This window comes from Leptodactylus fuscus, chromosome 1 (genome assembly GCF_031893055.1).
Source record: "Leptodactylus fuscus isolate aLepFus1 chromosome 1, aLepFus1.hap2, whole genome shotgun sequence".
In the NCBI taxonomy this organism is placed as follows: domain Eukaryota; kingdom Metazoa; phylum Chordata; class Amphibia; order Anura; family Leptodactylidae; genus Leptodactylus; species Leptodactylus fuscus.
The window spans coordinates 92,253,882-92,280,266 of NC_134265.1; the positions used below are offsets into that span (position 1 = coordinate 92,253,882).

Genomic DNA, 26,385 nt, shown 5'->3' on the forward strand with positions numbered 1-26,385 from the left:
AGTTCTGGTTTCAGTCTCTGTATTCCCTATCGTCGCCATCAGTGATAAGGCCTACTATAGCGGAGTCATCGGAGTACTTCTGTAAGTAACAGCTGGAGGAGTTGTGCCTAAAGTCAGCAGTGTACAGTGTGAAGAGAAATGGGGCAAGAACTGTACCTTGTGGTGCCCCTGTACTACAGATCACAGTGTCAGACACACAGTCCTGGGCTCTCACATACTGAGGGCGGTTTGTCAGGTAGTCTAGGATCCAGTTGGACAGGTGATGGTCCACTCCACCAAGGTTCAGCTTCTCCCTCAGTAGCCCTGGCTGAATGGTGTTGAAAGCACTGGAGAAATCAAAGAACATTATTCTCACAGTGTTCCCGGGTTTCTCCAGGTGAGAGAGAGCTCTATGAAGAAGGTGCGAGAGGACACCAGGGCAATGAGAACAGGTGAGTATGCATTCTTTTTATTATTATTTTTTCACTGCCCCCAGCTTATTTAAACTTTAAAAGGGTTGTCCATTTTTGCCTAGACAAACCCTTTAAGTATTTACTATAGTTTTGACTGTCTTTTGTCTTCATAGGTTTCCAATGGATACAACCATGAGTGCTGGAACCTTCTATGGTCTGGCACTTGTCAGAAACCCAGTCATGATCTCCTTATTGTGGCTGAGATATCTTCTCATCCATGTCCACAATAAGGAAATCATGGCTAGTTCACACAGAATTTTTTGCCAGCAGATTTTGATGCAGAATCCACCTCAAAATCTGCTGCCAAAAACTGTTCTCATTGACTTCAATGGGAGCCGCTCACTTTTTTTTTCCGCTAGTAGTGAAAAGAAGAAATAATGTTCCCTATCTTGCTGTGGATTCCGCGGCCGACTCAACTGCAGCATCCGTGGCGCGAGACTCCCTCCCGTTTAGGCCCATTCATTTGGGCATAATCTGGAGCGAAATGCCACGACGAGATGCCGATGCCCTACATTGGTATTCCATTGCGTCTAGCTGCGTGGTACGTTCACTCGCAGAATCCATGTTCCGCCGTGTGAACATACCCTTATAAGGTCCTGTATTTCGGATCGTATCCATTGGCAACCTATGAAGACAACAGACCATCGCCACAAAGATGGATTATTTATATTTGCTAAATTTTTGATTGTCTACAGATAAATATGGTTATGTTCATGGAAAATTCCTTTAAGAACTCCAAAAAATGCAGGTATGAAGCCAACCTTATACGCCTGAGTTTTTTTTTTTTTAATTAAAATAACAAATCTAGCTGAATAAGGTATAAGAGAAGAGCAGCTGTAAGTACACAGGCATGTGTGGGGAAAGTGGGAAGAAGATTCACAGTTTGTGAGGTAAACTGAAGTTCCTAAGAAGAAAACCCCATAAAATAAACCCCAACTGAGTCTCTGCACAACAGCAGGAAACTAAGACACCGTCATGTGCTGCGATGTGATGTGTAAGGAAATGGACTTTGTCGACTCAGGATTTGGGGAGGTTCTGAGGGAACTATTTTCTCTGTGTGATATGGCTCTGACCACATTACAGCGGCGGAAGGAAAACACGGGATCAATGCACCGCGATTTAAATGTATTGTAAAGTTTGTGAGGGAGAAGTGAGATAGTCCGGGCGGCGGGCACTGAGCAGCGGGCACTGAGTACTGGGCAGCGGGCACTGAGCACTGGGCACTCTTCTGTACAGGTGAGTAGCACAAGGCTTGCCAGGTTCTGCAGTCCATTGTAGTACAGGCTCTCCTGCCATAGCGCTGGGTGCTCGGTTACTACCCAGCAGTTTCCATGCTGCGGACTTCATGACAACCAACAACTATGACTGAGAAGTCTGTGAGAGGAAGCCGCACTGGTTCTGTAGGTGACTGTATACACGTCAGTCCTGGGTAGCAGGGTGCTGAGGCGTTCTCTTCTGCCGTATGTAGCATCTTTATGCAGTGTCTGCACGATCAGGTAGCTGGGCTGTACAGTCTGATGTTGGACTTCTCTTCCATAACTTTTGTATGTGCCCTTCTCTCTCCATAATCAGATAGTTCACACAAGTGACTCCTGCCATTCCTGGGATGCATAGGGCTCTGTTCACATCTTGTTTTGGTCCCTCGTTAAACACATAGAGGGCGAAAAAAGGATGGTAAGGCTTTGTGAACAATACTACTCCATCCTGTGCCATCCAGTATACATTATACAGTGGAAACTGTAGTATAGCATCTATATACTGGATATGTCATCCCAAATGGGATGTAGCCTAAGGCTGTATTCACATTTGCTTTGAAGTTGTTTTTTTTTGTTACGTCTGCATTGCAGATTACATCCAATTGTAAAAAAAAATTGCTCTTCATGTGGTGATATAAATATATATGTGTATTTATATAGTATGGGTTTTTTATGGGTCAGAAGGGACCTGTTAGGTACTGTTGGTGTCTGACGCGCTGATCCTGTCATTTTACGTTTTTTATACCTGTAACTCAATGGAAATAAAAATGCAGCCTGACCCTAAGGGTATTATAATGGAAGTATTTGCCCCGCAGTCTGCGCAGTACTTGGACTTCCTGCAGACTAAGGACCCACATTGTGGTAATGCTGCGCTTTCGGATGCTGCGGAAACAAAGCAGAAGTCAACACTTACATTTAATAACACCACAAAAGTGAATAGGATTTCGAATAATCTCATCCACACCTTGTATTTTGAGCTGTATTTTCCAAAAAGGAGCATGATAATTTTAGCAGCAGAATCACAAGCATTTTCCTTATATATTTAACAATGGAAGAAAAAAATGCAGTAAAAACTCCATGATTTTTTTTTATTGGTGCCTCGTAAGTGTATCCTTTGGCTTAGACTGGTTTCACACTAAGGCATCATGCACATGATCGTACTTTTTAGCTGCAATTGGGCTCATACACAGCTGTAGTTTTTGCGGCTGTGTGTCCAGGCCTAATTGAAGATCCGCAAAATATGGAGCAGGTCCTATATCTGTCCGTACTTGTGGTTCAGTCAGTTCATTTCCAATGTATGGGTCAGTGAAAACCACAGATGTCAAACAGGAAGCCTATGTGTTGCAGATAGTAAAATTCGCAATGAAAATTCAGAGAGAATTGACATTCTGTGGATTTCCTGATCTGCACTATTACATCACTGAGCGTGTACTTAATGTTCATTGGCATAATAGTACGGTACTGTAATACTGCAGGAATAGGAGCTGTGTCTGCGATATTACTTCCAGCACTCTGCTCTGTTAACTAGCCGAGGCTCAGGAATAGCTTTCAAAATCAGAAGATACTCCAACTCCAGGGATGAACTCCTGGATGCCGTGATCAATAACGATCACGGCATCCAGGGAGACTAGGGGCAAGATTGCGAAGGCAGCAAGGAGGCGAAGCAATGGTCTCCTGCCTGACTATACACAATTCACATGGGTACTATGTATTGTGGCACATATGCGCTGGTGATCAGAAATCTCAAGTTCAAGTTACCTTGTGGCACAGGAAAAAAAGTTTAAAAAAATGTAATTTAAAATTTGAAAAGTTAAAAATAAAAAAAAAATGTAAATGTAAATTCTTTTAAGAAAAAAAACGAGCTTCTTTTTCAAGCATCAGTTTAAAAAGTTAAATTGATCTAAAAGTTCTTGTAATTAATTTGAAGTGCATAATCAGGCTACGTTCACACTAGCGATGTGTGACCGTTTGGGGATTCTGTTCCCATTCCACTTGAAAATAGGAGATGACTTTTCCAATATGTCTATTTTAAAATAAATAAATAAATGGATATCCTATTTTTGGATAAGTTATCCATATAAAAATTTTAAAAATTGGTACTGTAACCTTTTTCACTTGTACACTTTTTTTTCTTTTTTTTCTTTTTTGTGCTGACAAAATAAAGGTTTGTTTTCACAATGTGGGGTCATAGCCTTAGGCTAAAACCACACATTCTAGAGACACAATATTTTTTGTATTTCTAAGTACTTCCTATACAATTTGTAGCCATTCTTGGCTTTGGCTCAAAACGCAGCAAAATGTACAACACAAAAAGCTGCGTTTCTGCAACTTGAGGACTTGGCTTAAGGCCGGGGCCCCACGGGCTGTAAATGCCGCGATTTGCCCACAACAGAAATGCTGCGGGAAAAATCGTGGTGTTATACAGTATAGGCAAAGTGGATGGGATTCATGCAAGTCCCATGCCCACTTTGCGGAAAAAATCGCAGCGCAGACATGCTGCGATTTCCAAAAACATTGCGGTTTTGAAAATCGCAGCATGTCAGTTGTATCTACGGAAACCCCGACGGCTTTACCATAGATATAATTGTAACAGAAAGTCAGCGGAGGAAAACTCTGTGAACTTTCGGTTCAAAGCGCTGAGGGAAGAACTGCAATGCGTTCACGTTGCGATTCTTCCCGCAGCGCTTTTAGCGCTGTGTTTCTGGCCTGTGGAGCCTTAGCCTAAAGGGGTTTTCCATAACCATATTTAAATTTGTAGATATTTAAAAGTTAACCATTTTTGCAAATATGGTTTCCTTATTGTGGCCAGGGTTTCTTCTCACACATGCAGTATCCCTACATGATAGCCTGCCCACAATAAGGAAATTTATTGTTGCGGTTCAAGTGCTTGACCAAAGAACTTTCCTGAATTCATGGCTGTTGCCATTGGCAACACGACAAGACTGTCACTACTAAGAAGGTTAGAGAAAATCTTTAAAACTCAGCAGAATTTGAAATTATTTATATTTGCAAATTGTTTAATTTTTATTGTCTACAAATTTAAATCTGGTTATGTTCATGGGATTAAATACGTTGCATTAGCAAAGCTGCTTGTTTGCCCGCTATGAGATATTATTCCTCCCATTGTTTCCATGAAGCATGGCCTATGTGATAAGACAGGACAGATGACATGCGTCACTGCTCTCTGGGGTTGAGTTCTCTCACTGTTATTGACAACTCTGCTTGCAGGACAATCAATTTAGCTAATAGCAGTTTGCTGATAAGGGCTCCAGAGCTTGTATGTTATCTCTCGGTATGAACACAAAGATAGCACAGAGTCTGTTCTCTGTAGAAGCATGGTAAGTGTTCTATACAACCCTGTGTAATGTAATATACATTTACTGTGCATATTATTTCATCTGCATTTATATTGGATTTCTAGTAATTATAATAAATAATCTCACATGTTATACTGTGATACTGCATAGTGTCCTGTTCATCTAACAGTTGAACCCACTTACCCTAGCTTGCTGAAGAATGTAGGAAGTGAAAGAAGAGATGGAAAAACCCCTTTAATGTTCTATTGATATTGTGCTGATCTTTTTGTCTCCATTGTACAACATACATGGCCATTGATTTGTGATTTTTCATTATTGACAGAGCACCGCTTTGTCATTGATAAGCAATTTGCATTTTTCCCAGCTGAAATCATTTCGGGAGGGAAAAAATATGATTGTGTTCACTTGCATCATAAATTTTACCATTTCAGTCACCTAGTCACAGTCTAAAGATCCTTGTTTACATGTGGGGCGATATGCTGCCTTCGCCTAATAATATTAATGTCTACATAAATTGACCGTGGCCATGTTTACGCAGTGCAATGATCCGTATGATGCTAGAGATACATTGGGTGTACCTAATGAGATGTATGTGAGGAGCGTACTAGGTGTCGTTGCACTAATCTCATCCACATGCAATGACTTACGAAGTGAAGGTGCTGCACCTTGGGGCGAGTGGGGTTTTGTTACATGACTAAGCAATTCAATAGTAATCCTGCAGTTTTATTAGCAAAACCATGATAAATCGGGACTATTCACAACCCATTCCAGTGGCAGATACACCCATTTTGTGTAGGCATTCTTTACACGCAATCTTGATGAGGATATGGGAGAGTTACAAATATCATGTGGTAAATATTGTATCATCACTTACATGTGGAAAGGGAGTTTTTGCTTCCCAATTTGCTTTGGGCAACAGCTTTAGTGAAATATTCTGGCAACCAGATTATGATGAAACATTATGTTTAGTAGTGGACAGCTCTTTGGTAAGACAATGCTACAAGCCTATACAATGTTTTAAAGTATAGCTCGGGAGTTACTATTATTATTTTTTTCTATTGTGTTGGTGGTGTTTGGTGACACATTTTTTTGGAATATACTTTATTGTCCTAACTTCCTTTTTAATATAAAACAGACTGTAACATTCTACTTAGCAACCCTCTAACTGAGCTACAGTTACACTTTAATATATACCAATTCCTTGTGAGAGACAGAAAAAGCTAAGTGCAGTTTATGTGAAATCCTCCAGTTGCGAAGAGCGGGGCATAACAAAAATCATTGTACAGTACTCACCCCCCATCCTTTGATCTCTTTAGGTTGTACAGTAACACAGTGATCTTTTTGCTTTCAGGTCCCCCCCTGCTCATATAGAGAATCAGGCTCAGAATGTATAACTTTTCTTCCTGCTTCCCCATCTGTACAACATGGCAGTGCCCCTATTATTGCTTGAGCTTTGGTATGCCTTTGAAAGCATAGATTCTGTTTTCTAATATAACCCTATTCTGTAGATGGCGCCGTATTATTGGCAGCAAGCACTTTGGTTTTAGTTCAATTCACTTTTATTAATAGCTGGCTGGTTGGGGCAGAAGGTAAGGAGAGGAGGCGACGGCATTAGTATAGAGGAGCAGAGACGTGTGTGTGTGTGTGTGGGGGGGAATGTTCCTGGTGAGTGATATAGGATAAACCACAGGCCTATTCCTACTGTCTTGGAACTGTATCAATTGCATTTATTAGTTTGATGGTCCCTGTGTTGCCCATCTATTACTCGACATATTTGATAATTGCGCTGCTATTGTTGGGGCTGGGGGTGTGATAAGGTCACTGGCTACACATAAGGGCCCCTTCACATGGAGGATACGCTGGCTGATTCTGAACGTGTAAACGTTCCGAATCAGCAGCATTTAAAACAGGTCCCATTGCTTTCTATGGGAGCCAGCATACGTGCGCTCCCCATAGAAATGAATGGGTTGCTTTTTCCCATTGCTTGTGATATAGCAGGAAGGTACCCAAACTCACTGCTTTTGTTAAAAGGGGACTTTATTAATGTTTCCAAAAGTTTTATCCGAATATGGCCTCTGCAGAGATTGTAAGGATCCATTCACACGGAGGAAAATGGCGCTTTATTTGGTGCTGAATTTTCCACTCTGAATAAAAGCCTCCTATTGACTTCAGTGGGTGAAAAAAAAAGATAGCGGAACCCATTGAAATCAATGGGAGGCTTTTTTTCAGCATGAAAAGTTCAGCATCAAATAAAGCCTCCGTGTGAATGGACCGAGACTGTAGATCTGGTTTATGCGGGTGTTAAATGTTGTACAGGGGTTCAGTAATCAAAAATAATAGCCATGGGAACAGGGAAGAAGAAGAGGCATTACCAACATGTTTGCGTATTACGGATTACCAAGGACATGAAGAAACTATAAAACGGGAAAAAGAAAGCCTTTAAGAAGAGGGGCAGTGTAGGATTAGTAGTGTACAGAAAGAAAAGAGATTTATACCAAAAGCTGGAAAGCAGGTTGGCGCAAAATAATACAGAGCGAGTGTCTGGCCTGAAAATGATCACCGGTTTTAAGGATGAGGCCGAGATATGTAGGTTGTTTTACACAAGTTGACCAAGTAGTTCAGCAGGTATAGTGGTATGAGTTTTGAGGGAGGAAAAGCAAAACACTCCTGACACCTGCTCTTAGATGATACTCATGTGAGGAATCTTCAAGGCATTTCAGATGATGTCATCTGAGAGAGTATTACGCTGGGTTTATATGTTCAGGTTTTCAGATGCAGATTTTAGAGCCAAAATCAGGAGTGGGATTTTGTGTAGTGTTTGTTTTTTTAATTATTATTTAAAAAAGTGCCTTGTAAACCCAGCCTGAGGGTCCTATTAGGGTGCGTTAACACAGTGCTTCTGTCCACAAAAACTCAAGATGCCAATCCTCACCATGTTTTTCAACTGGGAATATCTTCTGAAATAAAATTGGTAGAACTGTAACATGAGATTCTTACAGATGACTCCAGAACCACCGTTTTTATGTTGTATAATGCCTGAAATATAAGTGATTTACCCCGTATTACCCCGTACTCACAGTCAGAAGCACTGTGGATTTTGGTTACCAGCATCTGGGCAAAAGTATACATGGGGAACAGAAAGTGGATTTCAACACAGGATTTCACACAAAGGAGCCAAAATCAGTTAAAGTATATTCTAAAAATAATCAGTGACAAATGCTGCCATGTCATTTAGGGAAACCTTAAACCTTTTAGGAAGGACTGTCTTATTGAAGGCTTAGTAACTAGAATTACTGTTCTTTGACTTTCCAAAAAGCTATTTATTAAATTGCAAGCCTAAAAGAACTGCCACAAAAACTGTATGTGAAGGAAGCCTAAAGGGTCAAAACTCTAGAGCAGAATTAAAGGGATATCCCCACATTCATTATTCACCACCTATCCACAGGATAGATAATAAATGTCTGATCTGTATTGGCCAGACCGATCAATAAGATGAGTCCCGAGCCCCTGCAGTGAAAGGAATTTACATGGTGCAACATTCTGACAGGGATTACAAAGGGCTGTACATGTATCTTCAGCAGCCCCATAGTCAGTGGATGGAATGGCAGGGCACGTGCTGGACCCTCCTCCTCAAGCTAGGTCATGGAGCTTGTGGCCCAATTCTAGCAGGCAGGAGCCCCCCCATGAGGAGATTTTATCACCAATCTTGTGGCTAGGGGATAAATGTTGATAGTGATAACATCCCTTTAAGTAAATATGCAGTATTTTTACCTTACATGAATTGATGGAGTAGAGTCTGTATCCTGTCTGTAATTTAATAGACGCTATAAACGTGTTTGGTATACAGAATATTTTTTTGGTTTATGATGTTCGGTATATTTATAGAAACGTTTATTCTCCACCCCCCGCTTTGGCTTAGTTTACATAAACACACCTTTGCTCAGGTTCACCCGAACCAGAAATATTTTGACCTTTTACTAATGGTTTGACCAGCAGTTAAGTGAAATAGTAGAAGGTTATATGTAAACATCACTCCTTTATTGCCGCAGGCTGCGCCTATACTATGTATGCTGACTTGGGTGCTCCGACGACCACATGTGAAGGTCACCTAACGTTCATTTATAAAGCACATGGATATTTTTTTGACAGATGTTATGTGTTTTGCTAAGAACCCTAACTTTCCTATTACTTGGGCAAATGTACATTTTAACCCTTTAGCGGTCTAACACATTGTAGCCTTCTACCAGTAACATTTTATCCCGCTCTGCATTCCTGCTTTCGTAACTTTTTACATTATATTTCAATGTAGCTTTATGAGTCACTTCACTTAGAAAATATGAGAAATGTATGATATTATATAATACTTAGCTTTTAATTCTCATTACAAAACGCCCCGGGGGCCTTATAACAACAACTATACCACATTGTTATAATAATATAGTGTGTATGAGTAGAGTTTATATGTACCTGAGTGCAATAGATAACTCATTTAAAGTACAGGTATCGCCATACAAAGTGTGTACCTGAATATCCCTCACCTGAAACATCTAACTCACTAACACTCACAAAAACTCACTAACTACACATAAGATGGGAGCATGTCGCTCCTCAATGTACAGTAAATGTAGTTCTCAGTGGAATAAAAAGAACAGAGGTGTGAATCCTGAGGATACTGGCCTCATGCCAACAGGATCAGTTCTAATTCCTCACTGAGAACACATGTAAAGAGCAGCACTGATAACTGCACTAGATAGGAAAGAACCTACGTGCCGGGTCTTTCCTATCTAGTGTAGTTAACAGTGCTGCTCTTTACATGTGTTCTCAGTGATCCTTTTGGCATTAGGCCAGTATCCTCAGGATTTACACCTCTGTTCTTTTTATTCCACTGAGATTTACATTTATTATGTATTGTAACAATGTGGTATTGCTGGTTCTATATGGCTGTGGGGGATGTTTTTTAGCTTTATGGGTCCTTGGATTTCGTGGGTACATAATAATTTAAAGAGAACCTTTCACCTCCTGGAGCACATGCGGTTTAATACACTGCCAGAAACCCAACAGTGCGCTGAATTGAGCACACTGTCGACTTTCACGTTCTGTGCCCCTGGTGAAAAACTATCGGTGCCGGTACAGTAGCTCTTCACTGTCAGAAGGGTGTTTCTGACAGTCAGGAATGCCTTTCCTCACAGCAGCGCCTATAGCGCTATACTATGAGAGCGGGGAGGAACGCCTCCCAGTACTAGTCTATGGACAAGCACTATCAGGAGGGGAGGGGGCGGGGGTTCCTCACCACTCTCACAGTACAGCGCTATAGGCTGTCAGAAACACCCTTCTGACGGTGAAGAGATACGGTACCAGCATCAATAGCTTTTCACCGGGATACAGATTGTGAAAGCTGACAGTGCGCTGAATGTTGGCTTTCTAGCGGTATATAAAACCACATGTGCCCCAAGTGGTGAAAGGTCCTCTTTAAGATTAGCTTTTATTACTTTAAATTGTAGTTTTTATTAATTTTACAAAGGTTTTAACATACAAAGTGCATTCTAAAACAACATAGGTTTGGTTTTCATTTTTTTCCTTATTATCCAAGCTAATAGAAACAAACAGTACATAAGACATAAGACAGAACATGTATAGGGCAGGGGGACAATGTGGGGAGGGAAGGGTGAAACCTCAATTCTGGCATCTGAATTTTAAGGGTTACGGTGTTTATCATGTAGAATAAATAGCATGTTAATTTTATTTTAGGGATGTGGTAATACCAATTTTGTGTTTATTTCATTAACCAAATAAAACTAGTCTGTAAAATGACTGGGGTCCTGCGGTCAGCATTGACTGCATTATCTAAGGGTTAAATAGCAAGTATGCTTTCTGATTCATAATGGAGTGATACTATGAGCAAAAGTCCATGGTATCCCCTCTCCTGGGGTTATCTGAAGTGACAGGGACAGGAGAATTAAAAAAATCCTTCTCCTCTCCCTGCACAGCTGCATGTGTTCTCCTGCACATAGTTGAAATCAAGCTACAAGTATATTCAGCTTCACTTTACCAGGGCTATATCAAAATCCAGTTGGGCTACAGACAGGATGTTGGTTTTATTTTAAAGCCTAGATTCTTGATGTTCACAACAGCAGAGTGAATGGTGTGAATGTCCTCTTAGCCCAAATTATAGTTGCCCACACAATGAAAAATCACACAAGCATAAATAACCGTGCCAATCAAAGTCATATAGACCACCAAAATGGTGCAAATATCAGAAACTAATACAGCTCTATGGTTAGCACTGTTGCCTTGCAGATTTGGGGTCCTGGGTTTGGATCTGACCAAGGACACGCCTACGTGGAGTTTGTATGTTCACCACGTGTTTGCATGGGCTTCTGCCCACACTCGAAAGATAGGGAATTTATATTGTGGTCTTTAGCTGGGACACTGAGTAATGATAATGTCTATAAACCACTGTGGAATATGTTGCCGCTCTCTGAATATGGCAGCAACAAGGGAGGGTGCAGTTCATGTCATGTGGCACTAACCGCCTTGAGATTGCTGAGGCGTCAAGCCGACATGCCAACAGTCCTCATTTTGCAGAGACTATCCCAGAAATGGTTTGACACAAGGATCAAGTTTAGGAAAAGTCTTGCCCAAAGTGGGCATCACCAGACAGTTTTGTGGTATTTCTAATGCAGGGCCTAAATATTCTGCTTTTGGCCAGTGAAATGTTTCTATGTATGGTAACAGCAGCGCTGCAATTTGGGGAAAGGAAACTGACACTCATTGACGACTAGGAATGAGAGGAAAGCCATTGTGAGGACTAGAAGTGATGGGGCCATCTGGAAGTGGGAAAGCAACCAATCACACTGGGAATGAGAAAGAAAGGGGGCCTTGTGGCTTGTGTCTCAGGGTTGGGGTGTCTTCGGTGCGGTCCTAAGCTAGACCCATTTCAGTGTGATACACTAATGTCATGCCAAGCATAAGGAACACGTATGGGCTCTATCCTCATTAGTATTTTATTATTATTATTATTTTTTTTTTTTTTTTTGGGGGGGGGAGGTTGTACATCTGTACATTTTGTGAAAAATTGGTGGTATATACTGCAAATAAAAGGTAAAAGGCCCCCTGTTGGGATACAAACTTTTTTTTGCCTCTCTTTACTAGATTTCATTTTGTGAGTGTTCTGTAGTCTGCAAAAGAGAAGACCGAAGGATTAGGAACCTGTTCAGCTGAAGTCCCATGGCCAGGTGATGGCCGGTGCTTGGATGTTATTGGGCTGGAGAGTGTAAACAATATAATTTTGAGCCCTACCTTTTGTGACATGACTGCATGTACAGTGTACACATCAGCCTTGTGTCCATAACACAACAAGCTATATTACTATATTGCTTTGAAAAATACCCGACAACTAATGTGTTTTACAGTTCTGTTTATGCTAATGTAATATCAGGTAACCATCCGTGGACGTGGATATCATTTCTGAGGCCATGACTAAACGTAAAAGTGAAAACACCAATTATAGAAGCAGCCTGTATTGTGGAAAGTGTCAGCCATCTTGCCTTCTTTCTGGCAATGCACAGGAAATTCTAGTAGTGACTATTAATATACCACACCCCTACAAAGAATGCCACAAGAGTAACATTGATGTAGTGCAGAGGAAGCAGTGGAATACAACAGCCTTGAAATAATTTTTTTTTTTGGGGAAAAATGCCAAATATGTTAAAGGAAATTTCTGGGATGAAGATATAGATGACCTGTCCCCAGGATAGGTCATCAATCTCAGATCAGTGGGGGTGCAGCACTATACATTTTATAGTGGTGTTGCTTGGTATTGCAACTCGGCCCCATTCACTTAAAAATGTCATGGTCTGTAAAGCACAAGTTACACTTACAGTGCCTACAAGTAGTATTCAACCCCCTGCAGATTTAGCAGGTTTACACATTCGGAATTAACTTGGCATTGTGACATTTGGACTGTAGATCAGCCTGGAAGTGTGAAATGCTCTGCAGCAAAAAAGAATGTTATTTCTTTAATTTTTTTTTTTAAATTGTGAAAAGTTTATTCAGAGGGTAATTTATTATTCAACCCCCTCAAACTACCAGAATTCTGTTTGGTTCCCCTAAAGTATTAAGAAGTAGTTCAGGCACAAAGAACAATGAGCTTCACATGTTTGGATTAATTATCTCTTTTTCCAGCCTTTTCTGACTATTTAAGACCCTCCCCAAACTTGTGAACAGCACTCATACATGGTCAACATGGGAAAGACAAAGGAGCATTCCAAGGTCATCAGAGACAAGATCGTGGAGGGTCACAAGGCTGGCAAGGGGTACAAAACCCTTTCCAAGGAGTTGGGCCTACCTGTCTCCACTGTTGGGAGCATCATCTGGAAGTGGAAGGCTTATGGAACTACTATTAGCCTTCCACGGCCTGGACAGCCTTTGAAAGTTTCCTCCCGTGCCGAGGCCAGGCTTGTCCGAAGAGTCAAGGCTAACCCAAGGACAACAAGGAAGGAGCTCCGGGAAGATCTCATGGCAGTGGGGACATTGGTTTCAGTCAATACCATAAGTAACGTACTCCACCGCAATGGTCTCCGTTCCAGACAAGCCCGTAAGGTACCTTTAATTTCAAAGCGCCATGTCAAGGCTCGTCTACAGTTTGCTCATGATCACTTGGAGGACTCTGAGACAGACTGGTTCAAGGTTCTCTGGTCTGATGAGACCAAGATCGAGATCTTTGGTGCCAACCACACACGTGACGTTTGGAGACTGGATGGCACTGCATACGACCCCAAGAATACCAACCCTACAGTCAAGCATGGTGGTGGCAGCATCATGCTGTGGGGCTGCTTCTCAGCCAAGGGGCCTGGCCATCTGGTCCGCATCCATGGGAAGATGGATAGCACGGCCTACCTGGAGATTTTGGCCAAGAACCTCCGCTCCTCCATCAAGGATCTTAAGATGGGTCGTCATTTCATCCTCCAACAAGACAACGACCCAAAGCACACAGCCAAGAAAACCATGGCCTGGTTCAAGAGGGAAAAAATCAAGGTGTTGCAGTGGCCTAGTCAGTCTCCTGACCTTAACCCAATTGAAAACTTGTGGAAGGAGCTCAAGATTAAAGTCCACATGAGACACCCAAAGAACCAGCCAAGATAACTCGAGAGACCTGTGCTGGCCTGATCAGGTCTCATAAAAGACGATTATTAGCTGTAATTGCAAACAAGGGTTATTCCACAAAATATTAAACCTAGGGGTTGAATAATAATTGACCCACACTTTTATGTTTAAAATTTATTAAAATTTAACTGAGCAACATAACTTTTTGGTTTGTAAGATTTATGCATCTGTTAATAAATCCTGCTCTTGTTTGAAGGCTCTAACTTATTTGCATCTTATCAAACCTGCTAAATCTGCAGGGGGTTGAATACTACTTGTAGGCACTGTAGTTATAAATGAGCAATGTTATGTATCTGGCGTATTCGTTCTCCTTTTTACTATATCATTATCTAGAAAGCTTAAGTCCTAGATGTGACCATTGAAACCACAAGTGTTCTAATGTATTGCGGAAAGTGTTGTAAAGGGGAAATGCACAGGAACGGACTATGGCACAATATTCATCAGAGCAGAAGACTTTAGGGGAGATTTATCCTAAGGAGAATTTTTATAGTCTGCACTGGCATCATTTACACCAAATTGCCACATTTTGCACAGCCTTTTGATAAATTTGATGCATTTATGAGAAACTTCTGTCCTTGGCTCTTTCTCCACCCACTCACTGTCACTGGACTTAGATTGCAACAATTTTGTGTCTTTTTAAAAACGTCACATATGACAAATATGGCTACAAGTAGCTGAACACATGGGGGGATTTATCAATCTGTATATTCATCTAATTTGGGTAATGAGCACAATTTTTCAGGACCCTGTACAGGTTATAGACCACCAGTCCACAATAAGCAGGCAGCGTTCAGTTATTTCACAAGTAAGTTCACAAGAGTTGTCACATTGAGAGCTTGTCTGACCGCTGGGACCCACAGCAAGCACAAGAACAGGGGTCCCAGGCTCCCTCTGCTATAGATTCCCTTCTGTAGGGACTGAATGGTAACAGAGTACATTGCTGTACCAGGGATCAGTGATCGCATGTGCATTACCACCCCATTCACATAGTGATCGCAGTTTGCCCTCCGTGATTAAACATTATCATATTCTGGCATAATTTACACCAAGTCTTCAGCTATCTTTCATGTGCATGAAGGCTTAGCAGCTCCTACTGTATCCCTGCATGTGCCGGCTGGATCTGTAAGGACAAACCAATAAAGGCATGTTGAATGGGAGAATACAGTGCTGAACAGGAAGCCATAGGCACAGACTTTGTACAGAGAAGAGAAGTGTTACATATAGTGTGCAATGTTATTACCAATCTCTATGAGATTACTGCATCTATGTCCAGTGTTTCTACTGTTCTAGTTGGAAAGTTCTGCAATGAAGGTTTGTGATGGGTCAGCTTGAAGGTTGTGCTTTATAACCTCCCCCTCCAGCTTTTTCCACCGGTCTCTGTTTTGTAAATGTGAACTGTCTTCTCTTCCAGATCTTGTAGGTGGCTGGAGCCTCACACCATTTCAGTGCCGCTGCTTAGAGTGATGAACATTTAGCTGCTGTCAAACATGTCCAAGTACCTGAAGCATTTTACTTCTGTTGGCGACAACCAGAATGAAAGGCAGTGGAATGTCGATGATGAGGAGAAGCAGCCAGAAGAACCATCTCAAAAGACTCCTCATCCATTTACCTCTTCATACACCTTCAGAGATGCTCTCAAGTGGCTATTTGGGTGCCACAAATTTCAGGTACTTTATATGCTATAGAAAAAGGGTAGACAACTCCCAGCATGCAAACTTCCTTGAATGGAACATGCTGGGAGTTGTAGTTTCAGCAGCTGCAGTGCTGATCCCCCTTTTACCATCTTCAGACAAATCTAATATGTAGACTCTTATTTCCTTACATGATAAATGAATCCTGATCTTCAACTGAAATGTCATTATTGTTTTTTCAGATTGTTATTATATGCCTGGTTATTTTGGATGCTTTATTTGTTCTCATTGAAGTACTTTTGGACTTGGAACTATTACATGAAAAAGTGGACGAAATTGTCCCAGAGGTAAGGACTGTCCGTATTCTGTAAAGTAAAGCTCTCCAGTAAGGAGTATGCAGAGAGTTGCCATCACAAATGGTCTAAAACCGTACTGGATCCGTGTGTAGCTTAACTGGTCTTAGAAAGAAAAGTGTTTTTCTGTACTTTTTAAGGATCTTAAAGGGGCATTCCCATTTACATAATTATTTTTAAATTTGTAGATACTTAAAAGTTAAACATTTTTGCAAATATAAGTAATTAAACATTTTGCAGAGTTTTAAAGATTTTCTCTAAATATCTAGTGGTCACAGTCTGTTTCCTTGATCGGTTGCCATTGGATACGACCACCAATGCAGGAACTTTCTAAGGTCAGAAAATCAGCCATGATTTCTTTATTGTGGCCGGGATATCTTCTGATACATGTAGTGTCTCTGCCTGATAACCCAGCTACAATAAGAAAATCATAACTGGGTTCCTGACAAGTCCCCGACCATAGAAAGTTTCTGCATTAGTGGTCGTAGCCATTGGCAACGGATCAAGATAAAGAGACTCTAACCACTAAGAAAGTCAGAGAAAATCTTTAAAACTTTGCAGAATTTTTAATTACCGTATTTTTCGGACTATAAGACGCACTGGACTATAATACGCACCTAGGTTTTAGAGGAGGAAAATAGGGAAAAAAAATTTGGAAGCAAAAAATGGTTAAATATTTAATATATGGAAGTTGTAGTTTTGCAACAGCTGCAAGGCCACATTGACAGGTGACCCTGCAGCTGTACGGGGATGCATAGTGTTTTTTTTTTTTTTGCGGGGCCAGAAGTACTTTTTAGTTATACCATTTTGGGGACTATATATTGCTTAGATCACCTTGTATTGAAAAAAAAAAACGGTGGTTTATGATATATGATTTTCTACATATATATAATTTTTTTTTTTCTAGGGACAGGAGGTGATTTAGAACTTTTATTTATTTCATATTTTTATTATATATTTTTAAAGGTTTTGTATTTTTTTTACTATTTTATTCCCCCCCGGGGGCTTGAGCCTGCAGTCACTTGATTGCAAGTCCCATAGACGGCAATACAACTGTATTGCCGTCTATGGGACATTCTGTCTATTAGTATTACGGCTGGTCATAGACCCAGCCGCAATACTAATATATAGCAGTGACAGGCCTGGGAGCCTCATTAGGCTCCCGGCTGTCACCCGAACAGGTCGGCTCCTGCGATATCGCCGCGCAGGAGCCGGCCTGCAACTTCACAGGTACGGGGCCGGTGGGGACCGGCCCCGGGGGAGAAGAGGCCACCGATACTGACCCGGCATCCGCTGTACTAGAGAGGCGGATGCCGGCGAGGGATAGACGCCGGGGCCTGAGACATCGCTGCCCTGCCCTGCATGAAGCCAGCGGCGGAGCGGAATAGCATCACCCCTGCTGGCTTCATGCAGGGCAGAGGAGCGCAGCGATGTCTCAGGCCCCAGCGTCTATCCCTTGCCGACATCCGCCTCTATATTACGGCGGGTGCCAGGCGCCACATTCAGACTATAAGACGCACCCTTCTTTTCCCCCCAAATTTGGGGGGAAAAAAGTGCGTCTTATAGTCCGAAAAATATGGTACTTATATTTGTAAAAATGTCTAACTTTTAATTATCTACAAATATAGATATGATTATGTACATGGGAATACTCCTTTAAGCGTGTTTGCCCAAAGGATAATCCATCTCCTAACTGGTGCAAATATGTTCGTATATGTGAGAGTGTTGGTTTAAAAACCTGTAAGATCATCAGGACAATATTGTACCTACCAGAAATTAGAATGTTTTAGTAATGCAGCCTTAGGCTAAGTTCGCACAGAGTTTTTTTTGGTCAGGGTTTTGGCAGAAATCCCCCTCTAAACCCTGAACCAAAAAAACACCTCACCATTCAAAGTATACAAAATGCTTCTGAGTGTTTTCCGCTAGCGTTTTTTTCCACTAGCGGCAAAAAAGAAGTGAGATGTCCATTCTTTTTGAAGCTGTGAGCGTTTTCCAGCTCACAGCTTCAATGCAAGTCAATGTGAGCCATTTTTTCCTGCTTGCGGTTTTTTGGTCAAAAACCTGATCAGGAAATGCCAGGCGTTTTTTTAAAAAAAAAATAATTCATTACCACATCCGAAGAGGAAACGGATCAGGAAAAACGGCTAAAAAAAACAAAAAACAAACCATGTTTCAGGAAACGCATCAAATGGCAAAAAAAAAAAAAAAAAACGCCTCAGGAAACATCTCACGCGATTTCTGGTCCATTTTTGACCATGCCAAAACCCTGACCAGAAAAAATCTGTATGAACTTACCCTTAGGTTTAGGGCCTGCATTTTTTTCCTCTTTTACACTAGGTTCACACTAGCGTTCAGGGGACCTGAAAGACCAAAACCCTATTCACTTAAAAAGCGGTTACATGCGGAAACCCGCTGACTCCATAGATTATACTGGGCTTTGCCAGCTTTAATCAGAATGAGAGACGGACTCTCGTTCGGAGACTCAAACACTAGTGTGAAGCTAGCGTTAAATCAGAACTTTGTTATTGAATTATTATAACCATTTTCCATACATTGGGGGAAAAACGTAAAACAATATGTAACCATAGACATCACATGTCAGTTATCTTATGGTCCGGACTTGGTCTCCACTATAGGATTGAATAGAGTCTTGGAAGTATAAAAGCTTGGGGAGACTTAGGTTGGCAATTTTTAAGGGATGATATTTCAAGTGCAATATATATATATATATATATATATATATATATATATATATATATATATATATATATGTACATTTTTATAAAAGGCCATATTATGAAAGGCGTGCTCCTTCATTCCAGCCATATATTCTAACTAGTGACAGTTCTGTAAGTGACCTATACATGAGCGGCATTAAACATGCCCCCACTTTCTTGGCTATTGCACCTTCTATATCTGCCTGTCTAGCTCCGTTCTGCATACACAAATGTTTTCTGTTTTCTTCTCCACCAGATATTCCATTATTTGAGCGTTTCTGTATTGTCCTTCTTTTTGCTGGAAATTGCTGGTAAACTCTATGCCTTTCGACTAGAGTTCTTCCACCACAAATTTGAAGTGTTTGACGCCATTATTGTTATAATATCATTTATCATTGATGTGATCTATATAACCCGGGAAGATATCTTCAGCGCAGTGGGACTGTTAATCTTACTCAGACTTTGGAGAGTGGCCAGAATTGTCAATGGTAAGTATGTTACATTGTAATATATTCCTTTTTCACATGTTTAAGGCCCTATTTACACAAGCAATATTTACTTTTCATAGATAGATCTTCATTTCATAGACATCTTGGTCCTCATGTTGTACTAAAACTGAGGAAAGTGGTTTTCTTTTTTTTCCCCCTAAAGGATAAAGGTCCATTTAAAAAAAAAAAAAAAAAAAAAAAACCTTTGTATTTGGCCCCATTACAATGTGGTGGCTAGTCTTCTGTAATAAATCTATATATGATTTTCTGTATGTTGACTAAAGGACATGTCTGTGAGGCACTGTACTACATAAAAGGTTGGTAGGTGAAATCGGAGTGGGAGAAAATGTCTTCAAGCTGTCATTACAGTATTTACACAAAGTGAGGGCTGTCATTTCAAAGCAGTTTCACAGTATTAATAGGGGTCCATCATAAACGACCTGTCCTTAAAAATATTGTGAAACCGGGAAAACCTTTTAAAGGGGCTCTATCATTGGGGAAAGTCATTTGTAACTAAGCACATACTTGCATATCTTTTAGAAATGCTATTCCACACCTACCTTTTGTATGTAAATTGCCTCAGTGGGTTTTGAATGAGCCCGCTTTTATTCATATGCTAATTAACTTGCAGCCAGCACAGGAAGTTCCCAGCAGCACTCGTCCCTGCTATTCTCTCCTATCTGTGTGTGCAAACAGGAAGTCATCAGCAGCAGCCTGTGCTGTACACATACATAGGAAAGGATAGGCAGAGGGTGCACAATGAGACATCCGGGGTACACCGAGAGGCTAATTAGCATATGAATAAAAACGGGCTCATTCAAAAACCACTGAGGTGATTTACATACAAAAGGTATGTGTGGAATAGACTTTCTAAAGCCTATGCAAGGATGTGCTTAGCTAAAAATGACTTTTCCCAGTGATAGAGCCCCTTAAATGAAACATATCCATGTTTAACGTGGAGGTATAACTACTAAACCAAACTCGCCTCTCCCTGGTGCTGCATTAGCCCCGCTGGTGTCCATTAATTTTCATACCAGTAGCGCATTGCTGAAAGCCATGAGCCTCACATGACCTATGAAACCAATCAGTGCGGCTAGCCATGACGGCATGTTGATGCAGTGCATCGGCATTCCAGTGCAGCATCCCACTCCTGATTAGGCCTGAATGAATGGACCTAAACAGGAGTGTGTGTTGGGCCGTGGACACTGCGACTGACTCAGCCGCGGAATCTGCAGCAAGGTAGGGCGTGTTGCTTCTTTTTTCCACTATTAGTGGACAAAAAAGCGAGCGGAGTCTATTGATGTCAATGGGAGCCATTTTTGCAGGAAGATTTTGAGGCGGATTCCGTGTCAAAATCTGCCTGCAAAAAAACTCTTTGTGAACTAGCCCTAACAAATAGGCTGTCAAAGGAGTCTGTTTGGGTGCCAACACAATTTATTAATACTTTTTGGATTCTTTTTGACACATGATGTTGTGAATGTAAACATTCAGCTGAAAGTAGCCACTCACATCATGTATAACATCCATTTAAAGGATGCAAAAACTAATTATGAAATAGAGGGCCATTGGGTTACATATGGGTCAATTAGTTTAACTAAAAAACAAAATAGTTTTAAAGGGGCTCTATCAGCAAAATTATGCTGATAGAGCCCCACATATGGTGTGGGTGCATGCGCAGTAGGAGTAGCAGCATGCCACTGCGCATGCACCCGCGCCATTTTTTTTTTTATCAATGGCAGTTCACGAGCGCCGGAGGAAGACGGGACCTGAGGACATTGCTGGAAGAGGAGGCGTGTGGGGCTCTAACAGCATCATTTTGCTGATAGAGCCCCTTTAAACGTTGACTATCAGTGTTTTAAAAGAAATAAATTAAATTAAGCAAATTGAGTTTATGTAACAAATGGCTCTCTATCTTCATCGATAAGCCCTCCACTAAATAAATGTGGGTTTAAGCTGGATTGCAAACAATTGTGTGCTAGCCGCCGTCTGTGAATAAGCAACACAAAGATGTCATCTGTGTGCCGCCCGTGCTATGGTGGCCCCTCTCATTCAATAAATGGAAGCCACGGACTGTTGGCCCACACACAGGACCGTGTAATTCAGTCATCAGAAATTAATGTAGCTGCAGATCATGGACCTGGACATGTATTTGGCAACCACTGCAACCCTCTTTTGATTAATAAATGTGAATAAAACAATGCAAGTTGTTGTTGTTTTTTTTTTTATTTTGTTTTTTTGGGGGAGGAGAGGTGTGGGTTCTGTGCTTCTGTTTGGGCCAGTGTGCTTAATACAGCCCTGTATACATCACTTTTTGTGTTCTGTTTTTAAGGTGTTATTTTGTCTGTGAAGAGTAGAGCAGAAGAGAAGATCCATAAGTTAAAGGAGAAACAAGAGACCTTACTTGCCAGAGTGTCAGAACTGGAGCAGCAGTGTACCCAGCAGGTACTGGTCATCTCTGTGCTATACAAACCTGAAAGAAACACATTAGCAGAACTAGACTCTGGGTCCTATGTGGAGCTAGTTTTAACAATATACATGAATTGCATTAAAAATAATTCCTTGCACAGACAATCCTGGCAATATATCTTATTCTAAGAACAAAAGCTTTCAATTTTGTTCTCCTATTGATGTATTACAGTTGTGAGTCATTGGTGGAATTTCCATGTAATTACACATGCAGAGAAACTGAAATTATTGCAGTTTTACTGGGATTGCCAAGGCTTATTCTCCATGTTTGATGTCAGATTAGGTGGGAGAAATGCAACTGCATGTAGTGTGGTCAGGCTGCCACCCAGAGTATTGTGTGCTCGACCCATTAATGTGATAGGACCTGTGCACAATACTTGTGCCTCGCAGCCTGACCGCTTCTCCTGCCCTCCTATAAATTTACTAAATTTTCTGGTGTAAATGATGGTAAATCTGCCATCCAGTGAGAGGCCTACCCCTCCCACTAGGCCCCACCATGCTCATGCTGACACAAATGCATCAAAAGTAACAAATTTTGCCAGAAAAACACCATTGTACCAAAGATTTTGTGCATTTATCATATATTTTATGCCAGAACTGTATTTATATATGAAGATTATTTTTTCTCCACACTCACAGAAGGAATAAAGTCAGTAGAGATGAGCGAACACTATTCGAAATAGCCGTTTCAAAAAGTACGCTCCCATAGAAATGAATGGAAGCGGTCGGCATGCAGACTTTGCCGGCAGCCGGCCATTTAACCCCCGCGTGCCGGCTACATCCATTGATTTCTATGGAAGCGTGCTATTGGAAATGGCTCATCTGTAAAAGTCAGTAAACACATAAACTTGGAGGAAACAAAATCTCACACAATCCATACAATAAATAAACCTTGCATCTCCAGTCTTGTGCTGATCAGCCTGGTCATCTTCTGTAAGGTTTTATTCACACACCAGTGATTTACTTCAATGATTGTAAACCAAAACAAGAGAAGACTACACAGAGATGAGGTATAATGGAAAGATGACCTGTTCTGTGTTTTCGAGCTTCTGATTTTGGCACACAATAACTGATATACAATACAAACATGTGAATAAGGCCTAAAGCACATATTTACCACTAAAAATATTTGGCAGTTAGGGGCAGCACAGTGGTTAGCACTGCAGCCTTGTAGCGCTGGAGTCCTGGGTTTAAATCCTGCCAAGAACAACATCTGTAAGGAGTTTGTATTGTTCTCCCCGTGTTTGCGTGGATTTCCTCCCATACTCTAAAGACACACTGATAGGGAAAAATGTACATTGTGATCCCTAAATGGGGCTCACATTGTACATTAAAAATATATATATATTTGGCAGACCTCAGCTGTATGTGACCTGTCTGTGTTGCAGGTTTTTAATGTGCAAAAGACATCTTGAGGCTAAGGCCTCACGTAGTGATCCGCTGCAGAGTTTTCCGCTGCAGACTTTCAGCCTCTATTGTACAGAAAATGCCACTTTGCAGGTACTTTAAAACACAGTGGTTTTTGCTGTAGCCAAAACGCTGCATATTTGCAACAGGGGGACCCTGGTCTGTTGGTGTTTTCACACCATGGTATTTTACAACCTATTTATGCAAAGTGTACCAAAAAGGGACCCCTCCACCCCCAGACTTAATATCTTATTGTTTAGTCATAAAATGTTGTAGTAAAATACATTATTGGGGCCCTTGTCATTGAAGCCTCTTTGAAATTACCTCCCAAAATTACATTAGAGAGTGGTCGTCTTGGGGGTGAGGTTGAAAATCCATTGCAGAAATGTGGTCTGAGTAAGGGTAAGTTCACGCATGTCAGTTGCATCAGTATCAGGTTTTTTTGTCCTTTAGTCATTACAACTGATACCAAAACTGATGCGAAAATGCATCAGTTGTCATCAGGCTTTCACAAATTGCTACTCCAAAAATATCAGTTGTCATAAGATTTCATCAGTGTTTACAATCACTTTTTACCAGAGCAGTGATGTATGCCTTGTACAAGAGGGGTACATGGGTGTGTGAGCAAGAGGGTGACCTAGGGGTGCAGGGTGTATGTTAACAAGTGTGACGTGGGGTAGAGGGTGTGTGTGAGCAGGCGGGGGAATGGGGGTGCAGGCTGTATATGAGCAAAAGGGTGATGGCATATTTCAATCTTTGTTTTTCATTTTTGACTTTTCCCTTCCAAACCCCATGACTTTTTATTTCTCCACTCTCAGAGCGGAGGTCTTAATGTTTGCGGGACAAATTGTTCTTCATGATGCTGCCATTAATTATTCTGTATAATGTACTGGGAAGGTGGAAAAAAAATTCAGAATGGGGTGGATTTGAAGAAAAAGTGCATCTGTGTGACTTGCTTACGGTCTTTGGTTTTACGGCATTCACTGTGTAGCCAAAATGACATGTCATCTGTATTCCATGTTTCGGTACGGTACCAGGGATACCAAATTTATATGGTTTTATTTACATTTTATCCCCTTAACAAAAATCCAAAACTGTGTTAAAAAATGCTTTTTTTCTAAAAGTCGCCATATTCTGACAGCCGTAACTTTTTTATACTTCCGTGTACAAGGATGCATAGGGAGTTTTTATTGTGGGACCAGGTGTACTTTTTAGTTCTACCATTTTGGGGAATTGATATTGCTTTGATCACTTTTTATTAAAATTTTTATCAGAGGCAAAACAGTGAAAAGACAGCGGTTTGGCACTTTGGACTATTTTTCCCACTACGGCATTTACCGTACAGGAAAAATATTTTTATAGATTTGTAGAGCGGGCGATTTTGGACACAGGGATACCTAACGTGTATGTGTTTCACAGTATTTACATACGTTTATATGTGTTCTAGGGAAAGGGGGGTGATTTGAACTTTTAATATACATTTTTTTATTTTTTTTTTTGCATTTGTTAGATCCCCTAGGGGTCTTGAACCCCAGGGAGTCTGATCACTAATGCATTGTTTGCAATGCATTACAATGCTAATGCATTGCAAAGTACCGGCACTTCTATTGCAGGCTACCTAGCATAGCCTGCAATAATATGACCGGTTGGGGAGCCTTCACAAGGCTCCTGGCTGTCATAGCAATGTGACGCTGGCCCCGGAGCTTACTCCGGGTGCAGGAGATCACAGGGAAAATGGCGCCTCAAGCAGCTTTGACCGAGACACCAGAGGCGTTAATGCCTCCGATTGGTGCAGTCACAGACTGGGGGCATTAGCACTGGGTTTCTATTGTATAAAACAGACACCCAGCACCTATGGCGGCCGCCATTGTTAAACTAGTATGGCGGATGCTGGGAAGGAGTTAAAGGGGCTCTATCAGCAAAATCATGCTAATAGAGTCCCACATATGCATGAATAGCCTTTAAAAAGGCTATTCAGGCACCATAAATGTTATATTAAACTCCGGTCCCGTTTTTAAATAAAAGTATTAAAACATATATGCAATGTCGGCTTCAGGCACACCTACCTCTTCTGTCTTCTTGTAGTAACGCCCTCTGGTTCCGTGTCTTCTTCTGTCTTCTTGTCTTCAAATCCCGCGCCTGCGTAGTAGCACTTCCCTCCGGACTCACTCGCCATTTTACTTAATGGCAGCTTGCGAGTGTACTGTGCAGTAGCGCTCCAGAGGGAAGCGCTACTACGCAGGCGCAGGATTTGAAGAGAAGAAGCCAGAAGAAGACACGGAACCAGAGGGCGTCACTACAAGAATACAGAAGAGGTAGGCGTGCCCGAAGCTGATGTCGCACCCTGCATCCCCGCCCATGGTGCATTTTCAGGTACGATTAGCATATATGTTTTAATGCTTTTATTTAAAAACCGGACCGGGGTTTAATATAACATCTACGGTGCCTGAATAGCCTTTTTAAAGGCTATGCACGCATATGTGGGGCTCTATTAGCATAATTTTGCTGATAGAGCCCCTTTAAAGGTGTTGTCAGGTGGATAAAATAAGGCAGAGAATAAAAATCAATATTTTATAAAACAAAACAATACTCATTGATTCTCTAACATTGCACAAGTCTCTGCTTCCTAGTTCCTCTCTAAACACGGGAACTGTTGTTCAGCCCAGTCATTGTCTGGGTCAAAGGCTGCACCCAAGTTTTATTTTATTTACCGTCCCTTTCTTCGCACCCCCAACTTCTTCTGGGCCTTTTGATTAAAAATAAAATACATAATGGTCAGACAACCCTACTAGTAGGAATTATAGCAACTTTTTAACTTGCCTTTGTAGCAATTGATCCTCTAAGAGTTTAATCTAAATGTAAATTTCTACATTTTCCAGGAACGAGAGATTTCAAGACTCCAAACATTATTACAGCAAAACAACATATTCCCAGAGCCTTACAAACTGGGCACTGCTTGAACATATGAAGTGAATTGTATTCCTTGAAAATACCTATTTTGGAAGATTGAGTAATAGGAGTATTATGCCAAGAAAAAAAAAAGCAGAGATTGTTTGTTTGATTTCTCTCAATGTTTAATCTCTCACAGTATAAAATATGTACATTTTAATAAATATGTGATTTTTGTACACTG

At 41.1% G+C, this 26,385-nt stretch overlaps 1 protein-coding gene across 1 annotated transcript; it reads left to right on the top strand.

Moving 5' to 3' along the window:
- The first annotated feature begins 1,528 nt into the window (after nt 1–1,528).
- On the top strand, nt 1,529–26,287 carry HVCN1 (hydrogen voltage gated channel 1). The gene is made up of 6 exons (XM_075272846.1): nt 1,529–1,688; nt 15,602–15,857; nt 16,064–16,168; nt 19,148–19,379; nt 21,709–21,821; nt 26,132–26,287. The coding sequence occupies exons 2-6, from the start codon at nt 15,678–15,680 to the stop codon at nt 26,210–26,212; spliced, it is 711 nt and encodes a 236-aa protein (XP_075128947.1). The 5' UTR covers nt 1,529–1,688; nt 15,602–15,677; the 3' UTR covers nt 26,213–26,287.
- The last annotated feature ends 98 nt before the right edge of the window (nt 26,288–26,385 follow it).

Excerpts from the sequence above, each read along its gene's own strand:
- HVCN1 (XM_075272846.1), top strand. The coding sequence starts at position 15,678 with ATGTCCAAGTACCTGAAGCATTTTACTTCTGTTGGCGACAACCAGAAT. Across the intron at positions 19,380-21,708 it reads AGTGGCCAGAATTGTCAATG|GTGTTATTTTGTCTGTGAAG; the intron begins GTAAGTATGTTA and ends TCTGTTTTTAAG. Across the intron at positions 21,822-26,131 it reads AGCAGCAGTGTACCCAGCAG|GAACGAGAGATTTCAAGACT; the intron begins GTACTGGTCATC and ends TACATTTTCCAG.